Here is a 13,579-nt window from a genome sequence, read left to right on the forward strand (position 1 = left end):
CTACCTATCAGTTTTTAGAAACGGTTGCTCTCTGTAGCCCTGGCTACCCTTGAGTTCAGTACCTTTGCCTGCCTCTGCCTCTCAAGCGCTGGTGCTATTATAGTTGTATGCCACTACCAACTGGCTGACTTACATTCTTATGGCTAGGTGTAGTGGTGCAAGCCTTTAATCCCAACCCTTGGGAGGTAGAGTCAGATAGATCACTGAAACCAAGGCCAGCCTGGTCTACTGAGCAAGTTCCAGGAAAGCTAGGGCTACACAGAGAAACCCTGTTTTGAAAAACAAAAACAAAAACAAAACAAAACAAAAGACAACCTTACTATGTAGCTATGGCTGGTCTAGAACTCGGCTTTAACTAGGCTGGCCTCCAATACAAACATCCACCTCCTTCTTCCTCCTGAGACCTGAGATTAAAGTGTGTGCTGTTACTGGGGCCAGGGAACTGTGGCTAGACAGATCACAGGCCCAAGGGGAGAACCTAATATTACTCTGCTAAATGGGCATAATGTTAAACCAGCTCTAAATATTTAACATTATAGATTAGAGCATCTATCAACTTTCACCAGAGAAGCTCCTTTTTGAAAAGATTAACAAAGGCTCACAACTGGCTGTGGTGCAGAGAACAGGGGACTAAGGAATGCTCAGCCTAAAAGGGAATCCACATCACCACCACTCTTCCTAAGGCTGAGGAACCATTGCAGCAGAGGGGAGAAGTAGTTTTAAGGGCTAGGGAAGGTAGATGAACTGTTTTCCTGACCTACAAGGGCACTGCATATATGAACTCACAGTGATTATGACAGCATGCACAAGACCCATACAAGCTCCAGCCAGTCAGAATCCCAGCATGAAGTGGGAGGTGGCATGAACTCTAAGTCCTAGCTGTGGAACTATTGGCAACTGATACCCATTGGGAGCAGGAGAGTCAGTTTTAAGTTGTGGCTATTGGTAAGTCAATCACACCTTATGTGTGTGCAGCAAAACATGGGCTTGATGGGTAAAAAATAAAATAAAAAGGAACAAGTTGTGTGTATGTTTGTATTTGGATCTGCAGGAGTTGGGAAAGGGGGAAATACAATTAAAATATATTGAAGTTCTCAAAGAACTAATAAAACATTGAGGGTGTATGTGCCCCACCATTTCCAAGCTTTAGTGAAGCAGATTTTAAAAACAATCTTGCATTTCTTTTTGAAATATTGTAATAAAAAATATTTTACAGTTTTGTAAGACCCTATTTTACAGTTTTGTAAGACCCTGCTCTCTTTCTATGACAGCTAAGCCTGAAAAATAAAACAATCACCTACACAAAACTGTTATCTAGGGCTGGCGATATGGCTTAGCGGGTAAGAGCACTGACTGCTCACATGGTGGCTCACAACCACCCGTAATGAGATCTGACGCCCTCTTCTGGTGCGTCTGAAGTCAGCTACAGTGTATTAAGTCGGAGCGAGCGTGGCAGAGAGAGCAAGCCAGGTTGGAGCGAGTGTAGCCGTCCTGAGTTCAACTCACGGCCATCTGTACAGCTATAGTGTACTCATACACATAAAATGAATAAATAAATAAATAAATAAATCTTAAAAACTTATCTAATGACTATGATTTGTTACTATATCAATTTTATGATTAAACATTCCCATTTAATAACCCATAACCTTTTAGTTTAAAAAACCCTTTGTGAAGGGGCTAGAGAGATGGCTCAGTGGTTAAGAGCACTGAATATTCTTAACCAAAGGACCTGGGTTCAATTCCCAGCACCCACATGGCAGCTTACAATTGTCTTTAATTTTAGTATCAGGAGCTCTGATACCCTCACAAAGACAAACACGCAGGCAGAATACCAATGTACATGAAATAAAATTAATTATTAAAAATAAACAACTTTGTAGAGCCAGGTGTGGTGCCATATGCCTCTAATCCCAGCACCTGGAAAGCAGAGGCCGTGAGATTTCTGTGAGTTCCAGAGTTGTTGGGTGTACACAGTGAGTTTCACATCAGCCAAGGATACATAGAGAAAACTTTTCTCAAAGGACTAAGTGGGAAGGGAAAGAGATTGTAGCAAGGAATAGCATTAAAATAAAATAGAAGCAGAGTAGCAAGAACCAAAGGAACATAAATGTAAAGCTAACAATCGGCCTTCTTTTGAAGCCTGTCTGGCAGCATGACAGTGATCTACAATTATCCTAAAGGGAAGAAAAGTCAAGTCAGGGAGTCATAGGACCACAGCATGTCTCTTCCATCTAGGAATAATGTTATAATGCAAATGGCAGAAGTGACTAAATAAGGTCCTATATGAAGGCTGAGCTATTGTCCAAGAGTGAAGATTTGAGATTGACTATGGGAATTCACTGTTACTTAATGATGTAAGTTTACTAAAACGGGCTTCAGGACTGAATGGTAATAAAGGAACAACAGTTTTTCAGGAACAAATCTACCATTATTGCTACAATGGAACCTTCTTGGCTACAGATAAAAATGCAAAAAACCAGAAAAGACTTCAAATTGTTTACTTCTAGAAATAAAGGAAACCAGTACATTTTTCAGTTCACAATGAGAGATTTTATAATTTTGGAAATATTTAAAGTAGACATTTTTATATATTTATTTAACATGTATCACACACACACACACACAGACACAGACACACAGACACACTTCCTAAACTGTTGTAGTTTGAATCAGGATAATGGCATAGGTTTATATGTTTAAATCCAGTTGATGGAACTGTTGGGAAAGTTTACGAAGTGTGGCCTTGTTGGAGGAGATGTGTCACTGGGGGTGGGCTTTGAGAATTCAAAAGCTCATTCCATTTCCAGAATTTTTGCTACTACTTGAGGATCAAAATGTGAGCTCTCTGCTGTTCCTATGCACCACCATCATGAACGCAGCCTCTGAAACCGTTAGGTGAAATGAAATGCTTTCTTTCGTAAGCTGCTGTGGTCATTCATGGTACTTTATCACAGCAACGGAAGAGTAAGACAACTGTTAGGAAGTGAATTTCCTTCTAGGACATTTGTAAGACTAAAAATGAGCCCTTGAAGAGTGTATCCCTTCCACATCCACTCTTACCAGTGAGGCTGGGCTGGGGAAAATTGCTTTGATAGGTGAGCTGCTGGTCCCACCACTACTGGGCGGGTTGATTCTTTTTTCCTTCTGGCGGCGGTTACAAAACCAAACACGAATCACCTCCTTTTCCATATTGAGCTGTTCAGCAATCAAGGTGATATCTTCCGAGGTAGGCTTTTGATTCTAAGAGAGGAAAAAAGCCCATCTTTTATAATTTTAAAAATTTCATTTGCCATGATGGAGATTGAATTCAGGGATAAACACTCTATATCTGAATTATATCCTAGCCCTGGAACACTTTGTTTCTTTTCTTTTAAGATGTATTTATTTATTATGTATGTGAGTGTTTTGCCTGCATATATGTACAGTGACCCCAGAGGGCAGAAGACAGTGTTCAATCGCCTGGACCTGCAATTACAGGTGGTTCTAAGCTACTATGTGGGGTTTTAGGAATCAAACCTCAGTCTATGTAGACCACAATGACCTCAAATTACAGACATCTGCCTGCCTCCGCCTCCTCAGTACTACGATTAAAGGCACCACAACCAATTTTATGAAATTACTTTTTGAACTAGTGTACCCATAGGAAGAAGCTAGCTAGAAAAAGATGGTAGAATCCTTATGTCATATTAAGCTACTTTAGCAACAACTTCTACAAAAGTATTTTAATACATACTACACTTATTAAATTTTTATCAACAGAATAAATGATCCTTTATTATTATTATCATCATTATCATTATTATTATTATTAAAGACGGAATTAGTGTGTAGCTCTGGCTGTCCTGGAACTCTGTATGTAGAGCAGGTTAGCCTCAAAATTACAGAGCTCCACCTACCTCTGCTTCCCAGGCACTGGGATTAGAATGTCTCATGCCTGGCTAAAGTCTATTAATCTTAAAGCTAACAACCTTATGGACTACTACGAATGCATGAGTTTTCAGTGCTTTATTCGCAATACCATGGACCTCACACTGTGCTTCTGAGACAGGACTGGAAGGTAGCTTCATAGGTGCAGGAACACCCTGAAATCAAGTGATGTGATGTGCTCTTAATAACAGGAAAAGCCAAGAAAGACTCCTGACTCAATGTTTCCTTAAGCAGAAATTCTATTTTAAAGCCAAATATCTGTTGAATTAACTTGAACTCCATAATAGGATATTCGAGGTCTTCACTGCTGTGTCCCCAAACTACCATTCTAGGCATAAAGCACTAAAATTTAGCCAACCAAACCCCCAGTGTTTCTTCTGAACAGGCATGGTTTCCTGTGGAGGCCTATGTTTATGAGATGACTCTGTAAGGCACTCTTTTCCCACCTTTTCCAGTCTGCAGGATTAGGTCCTATGCTCCCTACCGAATGCTCGCATGATTAGAACCATTGTCTCTCGAGTCCTGCAGCACTAGAGTGCAGTGTTAGCAGGTATCCTACTTTCTCCTGTTAGAATGCCCACAGGTGGGGGAAGACAGGCTACGCTTTAATATCTACAGTCCCTAACAGCATGGCACACACGAAAAGTAACACCGACCTCCATGAAACTCTTCTCTAAGGCCACACGGATGTTGGTCTCTATGCTGGTGCGTTTTTTCCTCCTACGATTTAAGCCCTCAGCCCCCAACCCTGGAGAATTCAAAGCACTTGGGCTAGATGCTGTAGAATCAGATGAGAGGTTCTCTATAAAAAATGAAGAAAACACACACACACAAAACTGAGCTTAAGGATTCACATGCAGAATACATAAGAACAATAAAACTGGTAAAAAGTTTACTGCTCAGTGGTAACGTGAGATTCTTTTTTTATTTATTTTTTTATTTTTATTTATTATGTGTAAGTACACTGTAGCTGTCTTCAGACACACCAGAAGAGGGCGTCAGATCTCATTATGGATGGTTGTAAGCCACCATGTGGTTGCTGGGATTTGAACTCAGGACCTTTGGAAGAGCAGTCAGTGCTCTTAACCGCTGAGCCATCTCTCCAGCTCTGAGATTCTTAATGTAATCTCTGTGGAAGCACTGCTCACTACCGTTGATTTTCCACTGTCCTTACTTTTGTTACCACTCATTTTTGGTTTGTTTCTGAGAATGCAAAGGTTCTATTCCTCCACCTACACTTCCCTAGTTCAGTTCATTTGCTTGTTTATAAGCTGAGACTAAAAAGGAATAATGTTTCTTAAAATTCATTGGATTATTTAATGTTTAATTTAAAGGTGACTTTTCAGTTTCTCGTTGGCACAAGAGCTAAGAGAGGGTACTTTGGAATTCTGTCAGGTTAGGAAGCCCTGAAGAAGCCTGGGCAATGGCTTTCTTTCTACTGTCTGAAAACTAAGATGGGACATACCAGTAGTTCTTGCCTGTGACTGCAAAAAAGACAACAGATGGTTTAACTTCCCCCAGCTACTGAATCAATATGCCAGGGGTGTGGGTATGTCTAAGTTCTTCTTTTCCAAAGGCCTAATTTTTGTTTCTATCTACAAAGGAAACTACATGGTTAGGCGTCTTTGTGGTTCCTTTATCTCCTGAAGTCTGTGATTTTGTGGCTTAAAAATTCAAAAGTTTTTTTTTTTTTTTTTTGGATTTTTGAGCCAGCGTTTCTCTGAGTAGCCCTGGCTGTCCTGGAACTCACTCTGCAGACCAGGCTGGCCCTGAACTCAGAAATTAGCCTGCCTCTGCTTCCCAAGTACTTGGCTTAAAGGCGTGCGCCACCACCGCCCAGCAAAATTCAAAGTTTTTAAAAGGATGTCTCAAAATAAAATAAATAAATTCACGACCAGAAGCCTAACTTTTGTATGAACTAGGTGGCCATTTTTAACAAAAGCAGAAACATTATCAGGACCAAATTCTATGGCAATCTACTCAAGGAAGGAATAATCTGTCTATTACCTGTCTAGTTTTCAAGAGTTTCTATAGAGGCCTTCTAATCCTCATCCTCAAAAGCAAAACAAAAAAACCAACCAACCAAACAAAAAAAACTATATCCATCCTTAAACCTAGCTCAAATAAAAAAAAAAAATCCAAGGCTGTAATTATTGCTGGTTATTTATACTGTAATTACTAGAATATGAAGATGAAATATCTGATTTACATAATCATAAATTATAAAGATTTTCATAGAATTAGCGGATCCAACATTTTGTAGTATCACCAATGCAGTAAGACCCCAGTTTGCAGATTAATCTCTCCTAGGAAATCCCATGGACAATAAAGAGATTTCTTACTATGTTCATTTACCTGCATCATTTAGCCACTTCTCTAAAAGGGGCTTTAACTTGCACATGTTCTTAAAGCTGAGGTTCAAGGCTTCAAAGCGAGAGATGGTGGTTTGGCTGAAGTCATTTCCATATAATTTCCCCATAGCGAGCCCAACATCACCCTGAATAATGTAGAACAGGAAAAGAGAATGAGGAAAAGAGATTCATGGTATTAATGCTTCCAACTTCTATTTTGAAAGGCTACAACTGGCTGTGGTTCTATTTACTACATTTTCCCACCAACTTCACCTCCAAGTCCAGCCTAGGACTGTAGGGAGCGCTTAGCAGGGTCCTGACATGGAAGCCTCCATTAGTGCCTCACGTGCTATTTTGAGTTTCTACCTTATATAATTTTAACCATCATACCAACATTTCTAAGTCTTCAAAGATAGTGCTGATATACTAATACCCTTCCAGTAATACAAGCAACATGATTTAAGTACTCTTTAAATCTACCTGCATCACCTATAGGGATTAGATGTGTAGAAAGCCCAGCAATTTATTCTTATTATTGCATTTTTATTTATTTATTTAATATGTACAAGAACCCAAGAGGGCCATGGTACCTATGTGGAGGTCAGAGAACAACTTGGGGAGCTAGCTCTCCCCTTCTACCTGTAGGTAGATGTAGGTCCTGGGGATTGAGTCCTAAATCATCAGGCTTAAAGGCAAGTGCCCCTAAATCAGGGATTTCTGAACCAACCAAACTTCACATAAATTACTTTAAAATTTAGAAATGACCCCTCATTCTTTATAGTTTTTCCTATAAGTATTTCTGGAAGCTGTGAAAAAAAAATCTATTTTCACCCTTAGTTTAGATTTCAAAGTTGATCACAAAACCAGGTATTCTAAAGGACCACGTTTGTAGCCATTATAGAGGTAGAAATTCACAGTAGAGAGGTTTGACCCATTTAGTAAAACCTTCATAGGCACAGGAAACTTGGTAACCTTATTGAAACAGAACAGTGGTCCTCTGAATATATTACAAAAGATGCCTTTCTCCACGAGCCTATCACCTTTGAAATGTACACAGTGCTTTTCTTCCACCTGGATCACTCTTGTTCTAGTTTGAAAAAGATGTATCTTAATAGTTATTTTATAGATAACAGGAGGAACTCCTGGAGTCTAAATGGTTCACACGCCCACTTCAACTAGATTAGTGACAGGACAGAGAAGTATAGCATTTCTCCTTCAAAATTCCACAAAGCTCACTCTATCGACTGTGAGAGTCAATTTTCCACAAACCTGGCAATGTTATTTTTAATTAATTATTGTTAGATTTTTATTTATGTGTAAGTATGTTTTTGCCTATATGTATGTATAAATAACGTGTTTGTATAATGGCCACAGAAGAGGGCATTCCAACAACCCTTGGAACTAGAGTTACAGATCACTGAGTCAGCATAAGGAACCTGGGAACTGAACCCAGACCCTCTCCTCTGCAAGAAGAGCAAGTGGTCATAACCACTGAGTCATTTCTCTAGCTACAATCTGTTGAGACCAGGGCTCACCATGTAGCCCAGACTGGCTCTGAATTTGTCATCTACCTGTCTCTATTTCCCAAGTGCCACCAGGACTCTAAGTCTGTGCCTACTATGCCCTGCTTTAGGAACACAATTTTGAGTTGGGATTATCTGAGTTTTTTTAATCTCACAGGTCCATCTTTTTGATATTTTGTCTATTCTACATGGAGTCAAGAAAAAAATGTATCTAAAGTGCTGAGATTCTAAGCACGTGCCAAGATGCCAACTATGAACAACTCTCACTAAGAAGTTTAAAATAGAACAAATGTGGAACTACAAAATAAAATATACTAAATATTTAACCCCAAGACATATATACACTATGCTTCTCATTAGTTGCCACTCATGTGACCACTTACATTTAAACTGCAGAAAAGCAAATGAATGATCTCTAACTAGGACTGAAGTGGATTATTGTGCTTTTATAAAAATGTACCTAAAGCTATGGATAGGCAGGCGCATTAACCTTTCCCTTTCTCTTTCTATCACACACTGCCTCCCGCATACCAGGGATTCTACTCGGGCTTTGAAAACCACACATACTTATGGCACCACTTTACTTTCTTTACATTATAGCTTTCTAGAAATCTGGAGCCAAATAAAACATTCTTTTTTTTTTTTTTTTGGAGCATATGATATTAAGTGGCAATAAATGCTTTCTGACATTGGAATTGCACAATTCATTAAAAATTTTTTCACAGATGCCCATGCTGTTCCTAGCTAACTTTTTTTTGCTTTGTGGTTGTCTCAGGGTGTGAGCTCTTAGCTACTGGTCCACTACCATGCCTGTCTGTTGACATGTTCCCCCACCATGACGGTAATGGACTGACACTCTGAAACTGTAAGCTCCAATAAGCTTCTGACTATAGTCTCTTCACAGAAGCAGAAAAGTACTTAAGAAAGAAGTTGGTACCAGGAAGTGGGTTACTACTGTGCTAGGCCCAACAATGCTGGTATTTGCAGGCATAGGAAGACAGTGGGACTGTGAGCTAAGAAAGTGGTTGAATGCTATAAGCAGGGCTTTTAACAGGCCAGTCTTAAAAGGAGCTTGAAAGACAAGAGTGATGAGAGCAACATGGGAAAAAATATTAGCAACTGGGCCAGAGATGATTCTTGTGATACTTTGGCAAAGAATATGGCTGCTTTTTGGCCTCGTTCTAAGAATCTGTCTAGGTTTAAATTAAAGAAATTTCATAGGTAGAGATGATTTCAAGACAGCCTAATATTGACTTGTTCGCATGGTTATTAGTGATCCTGAACAAGAAGCATCAGGGTAAAATGAAATACAACATGTAGTTTGCAGAGACAAAGATCATGGGAAAATTTAATGTTGGAGCCAAGGTTTGTGATGAAATAAATAAGGAAAAATGGAATAAGAGAGAAGTGACTTCAGGTCAGACCCACCCAGCTAATATGCAACTTGTGAAAACAAAAGGTCTAAGAAATTACTGTCCCTAAAGAGTAACACCAAACCAACGCTTATGCAAATGTAACTCAAGGTGGGGCCAGGTTCCAGTTCAAGCAGGCAGAAGAACTTGGTAGGATGGGCTGTGTGGCTTTTGCTTTTGAGTCAAAAAATGATACAGGGCAAAGGGCTTTTGGAATCTTTCTCTGAGGTTAAAACAAAACCAAACACCCGAAACAAAGCCATTGAGGATAGGCATGTGACAGGGGAGTCCCTGCGACTTCTGTGTTTGAAGCGGTGAGAGTGAAGCCTGGACTACGCTGGAGACACCAAGACACTGGAGATGTCAGAGTTCTGGGAGATCTGCCAAGGAGAGCTGCAGACCAGGCGTAGAACATGCTTAAGAGAGAACTGTGCTGCAGTCAAACAAAGCTTCAAGTAGGGGGAAGATATGAAGAGCCATTTAACCCTTTCAACTCACCCTGCTGGGTTTCAGTCTTGCTTTGGTGTTTTATTTCCTTCCCATGCTCCTATTCTTCTCTTTTGGTATGCTAATATATATTTTGTGACATTGTACATTGGAAGAATATAATGTGCTTTATGATATTAGAGGTGGTTACAACTAAGAGACTGCCTTGGATCTCAAGAGAGACTTTGGAACAATCGTGAGATGGAAAGAGTATGGGGACTTTTGAAGTTAGAGCAAATGTATTTTGCATTATGATATAACTACAAGCCTATGGGCAGGGAGTGCCGTGTGGTGGTTGGAATGAGTCTATTTGAAACCAGGGAAGGATTAGGAGGTGCAGCTTTGATGAAGGAAGTGTGCCACTAGGGGTAGGCTCTGAGGTTTCAAAAGCCCATGCCATCCCTGTGAGCTCTCTTTCTGTGACTCTCAGCTACTGCCTCAGTGCCATGCCTGCCTGCCTACCACACCATGCTCTCTACCATGGTGGCTGTGGTGGTCTGAATATGCTTAGCCCATGGGAAGTGGCACTATTAGGCCTTGTTGGATGAAGTTTGTCACTCTGGAGGTGAGCTTTGAGGTCCAATGCTCAAGTTCCACCCAGTGTGGAAAAACAAGCCCTGTAGTGACTGCTTTTAGATCAAGATGTAGATCTGGATATCTGCCTGCCTGTTGCCTTAGTTCTCACCACGATGATAACAGACTGAACCTCAGAAACTTTAAGTCAACCCCAATTAAATATTTGCCTTTATAAGAGTTGCCTTGGTCATGGTGTCTCTTCACAGTAGTAAAACTCTAACATGGACTCATCCTGTGAAACTGCAAGACCCAAAAAATGTTTTCTTCTGCAATTTGCCTTAGTTACGCTGTCCCTGCAGAGCAATTGGAAAGTAATTATGCCAGGCCCCTCACTTAGTATGCTAGTTTTCATTAACTTGGTACATCTTGGTTTAGTACTCTCATAACTCTTGTGTTTTTTACACAAGTCAACAGTTTTAATCAGTTGGTTTCAACATACATAATATAAATTATATTGTATCCCTTTGACCTTTTTAAAACAAAATGAAGGAGCAAAGGTTGACACTGGAAATAATGAATGTACTTGCATCTGAAAAAATGCTATATATTGTGATATGCTTTCTAATTATGTAATGGCATCTACTACTTACCTATTGCTTATAAAAATTAAACACATAATTAAAAAAATAAGTGTTTAAAACATTAAAAATGTATTTAAGCAAAGAATAGGAATTTATCTCAAGTAAGTTGAAAATTTTACTGTGCATGTATATAAACATGAATAAACTGAATATGCAGCTATTTTTGAATAACTATAATAAGGTATATGAATTAAAAATAAAGGCTGACAGATGGTTTTTCCATCCTGCACCAGCAGTAAGCACTCTGATCTATATAAGTGAGATTTACAAACCATTCCAGAGCTGTTTGGCCATTCTGAAAAATAAGTAGCAGTCAAGCAAGAACAAAATGAAATAAATCACAAAACAGAATAAAATGCTGGGATGAAGGTGTGATATGTATGAGGGAGGTGGGAAGAAGAGGGTGAGAAGTGGGGACAAGAGAAAAGGGGAGGGAAGGAGGGAAGAAGAGGGGGAGAGACCAAGTGATTACCCACACTGGTAATATTTTTGGATCCAATGCCAAGAAAAGGGAAAGGGAAGCAAGGTTTGGTTAAAAGGTAGATATTGAAAAGCTAACACCTTTGACTTATCACTTCTACAACCATTTACCTGAGAACTCCAGAGCATAAGGTGGCTAATAGGCAAAAGCTAGCACGGTTACATGTGCTAGCCTTAAACCTTCTTCTTAGTCTATTAACTTATCTGTATTAATCTAGTTTATTTTTATGTTTAAAACAAATCATATTATTTGTTTCAAAATTTCTAAAATGTTTCTGGACTGTAATCAAAATTTTTACATTAATTTACTTTGTGTGTCTGTTTGTATATAAGCAGATGCGTCTGTGTGTGGATGTACTACGGAGGTTCTGAAGGATCAAGCCCAGATTATCAGGCTGACGTAGTGAGCATCAGCTCCTTAATTTGTTTCTTTATATTGGAAACGCCTCAAAAATGTAACTGCAATTCATCTACAATTGTATCTATTGTAAATTCTTGATATGGAGTTTCTTTGAGCAAAAATAAATCCTCAAAGATAAGGAATAAAAGAAATCTAAGTCCCTACAGCAGACAGAGATTCGACCTTTACTCTGATCTCTGATGTACAGAAAGTGCAGGCCGTGCACTGCGTACTTTTAACACAGCCTAATTTGGAAAGTGTGTGAGTACAAGCTTTTCTGAAAAGAAAACATCAGATTTTTTTTTCCTGATTCTATAAATAAAACTCAATCCATACTTCAGTTTTTTTTCTTTCTGCTAATGATCTTTTGCCATTTTACATAAATATAGGTTTAATTCCTTTCCTGCTTTCAAAGCATTATTTTTGACAGGCTAATCAGGGAGTGCAGCCAGTGGCAGTGCTTAGAAAAAAACATGCTGTGTACTCAAATGCTTGCTTAAACCAGTAAGCATTCTCATTTCACTTTTCAAGCCCTCTGGTAGCTGACATTAAAAGATTTTGATTTTGATTAATTTACTTAAAAAAATCTTCAATAAATTCTTACTTGACTAATCTCAGCAGGCTGAGAGAAAGGAAAGGGCACACTCTGCTGTAAAGCAGCTTTAAGTAAATCTTCAACAGACGCTGGGATTCGGATTTTCTCTGCTCTCATCTGCAGTAGTCAGCTTCCACATGTTCTTTAATAGTCCTATCACCAACACAATCTACTAAAACACAGCTTACTGACAGAATTTCAGAGACCTGTTTTGTGAAACATATTTGGAAGTTTTTAATCTAATATTATGTCACAAGTAAATGTATGAGCATAACATAACTGAATGCACAATAATCTAAAATTGTAAGTGCTAAATGACTGTAAGAAAATCAACTATAGCCAAACCCAAAGTCAATATGACTGAGAAACATTCTGCTACTTACAAAGTATCCATAGCTAGCCAAGAAAGGATATGTAAGAGAACATCATGATGGCTAAACTTGTTGACAAGCCTAGAAAGCGAGAATCTTAACTTAGTTGTCACCTGTCAGACTGGCCTGTGGGTATGTCTATAGAGAATTTCTTAGTTGTCACCGTCAGACTGGCCTGTGGGTATGTCTATAGAGAATTTCTTAGTTGCTGATTGATGGTGGAGGCCCAGGCTGTTAAGAATACTGGAACAAGCCAGGAAGCAGAGTTCTTTCACGCTTTCACTTCAGTGCCTTCTGCCAAGTTCCTTCTCTGACTCCATCAGCAATATGCTAGAACTTGTGAGCTGAATGAAGCCTGATTCTTCACAAGTTGGTTTTAGTCGGTGTTTTATCACAGCAACAGAAAGTGAACTAGAACAGGTGACTTCATCCTACCTGAGTGAATCCAAGTTTGATTCGTCTTTGTTTGAAAGTCTTGGCAAATTGCTCAAGCTCCTCAAGGTCACTGGGCTCCTCCAAGCTGGGAGTATCAATTCGCTTTGGTGTTGTCTGGCTCTGTGGAAGTGTCTGAATTGGGGTCGCTGCTATTGTGCGAGTTGGGGTGGTAGGCTGTTGGAGAAGGAACAGAAAAATAGACACTTTAGTTTATAACTGTACTGTGCTGGCATCTTAAGGAAACAGACTCACATGAGCTCTAGCACAGAGGACAGAAGGTGGGTAGGTGGGTGTGAGGTTCCACCCCTAGCTGAGGAGTTACAGGCATCTGATGCCAGGAAAGGAAAATTCCTTTTCTTCAATGAGGTAACACCTGGGATACTGGCCACATTCCAGTGGAGGCCCCTGGATCAGCCAATACAAGTTGGCTCCATGAGAT

General features: G+C 39.5%; 1 protein-coding gene across 5 annotated transcripts in view; it reads right to left on the bottom strand.

Moving 5' to 3' along the window:
* Pou2f1 (POU class 2 homeobox 1) overlaps positions 1-13,579 on the bottom strand; it is a 149,184-nt gene that overhangs the window by 27,325 nt on the left and 108,280 nt on the right. For all 5 annotated transcript variants that reach the window (XR_004123324.1, XM_031388175.1, XM_031388204.1 and 2 more), the window contains 4 exons: positions 13,141-13,314; positions 6,286-6,427; positions 4,587-4,732; positions 3,064-3,243 (listed from right to left, as the gene is read on the bottom strand). Coding sequence is in view for 4 of the 5 variants with exons in the window: in XM_031388175.1 (XP_031244035.1) it covers positions 3,064-3,243; positions 4,587-4,732; positions 6,286-6,427; positions 13,141-13,314 (642 nt within the window). In the remaining variant the exon portion in view is untranslated. The remainder of the gene's footprint in view (positions 1-3,063; positions 3,244-4,586; positions 4,733-6,285; positions 6,428-13,140; positions 13,315-13,579) is intronic.

This window comes from Mastomys coucha, unplaced genomic scaffold (genome assembly GCF_008632895.1).
Source record: "Mastomys coucha isolate ucsf_1 unplaced genomic scaffold, UCSF_Mcou_1 pScaffold1, whole genome shotgun sequence".
In the NCBI taxonomy this organism is placed as follows: Eukaryota; Metazoa; Chordata; class Mammalia; order Rodentia; family Muridae; genus Mastomys; species Mastomys coucha.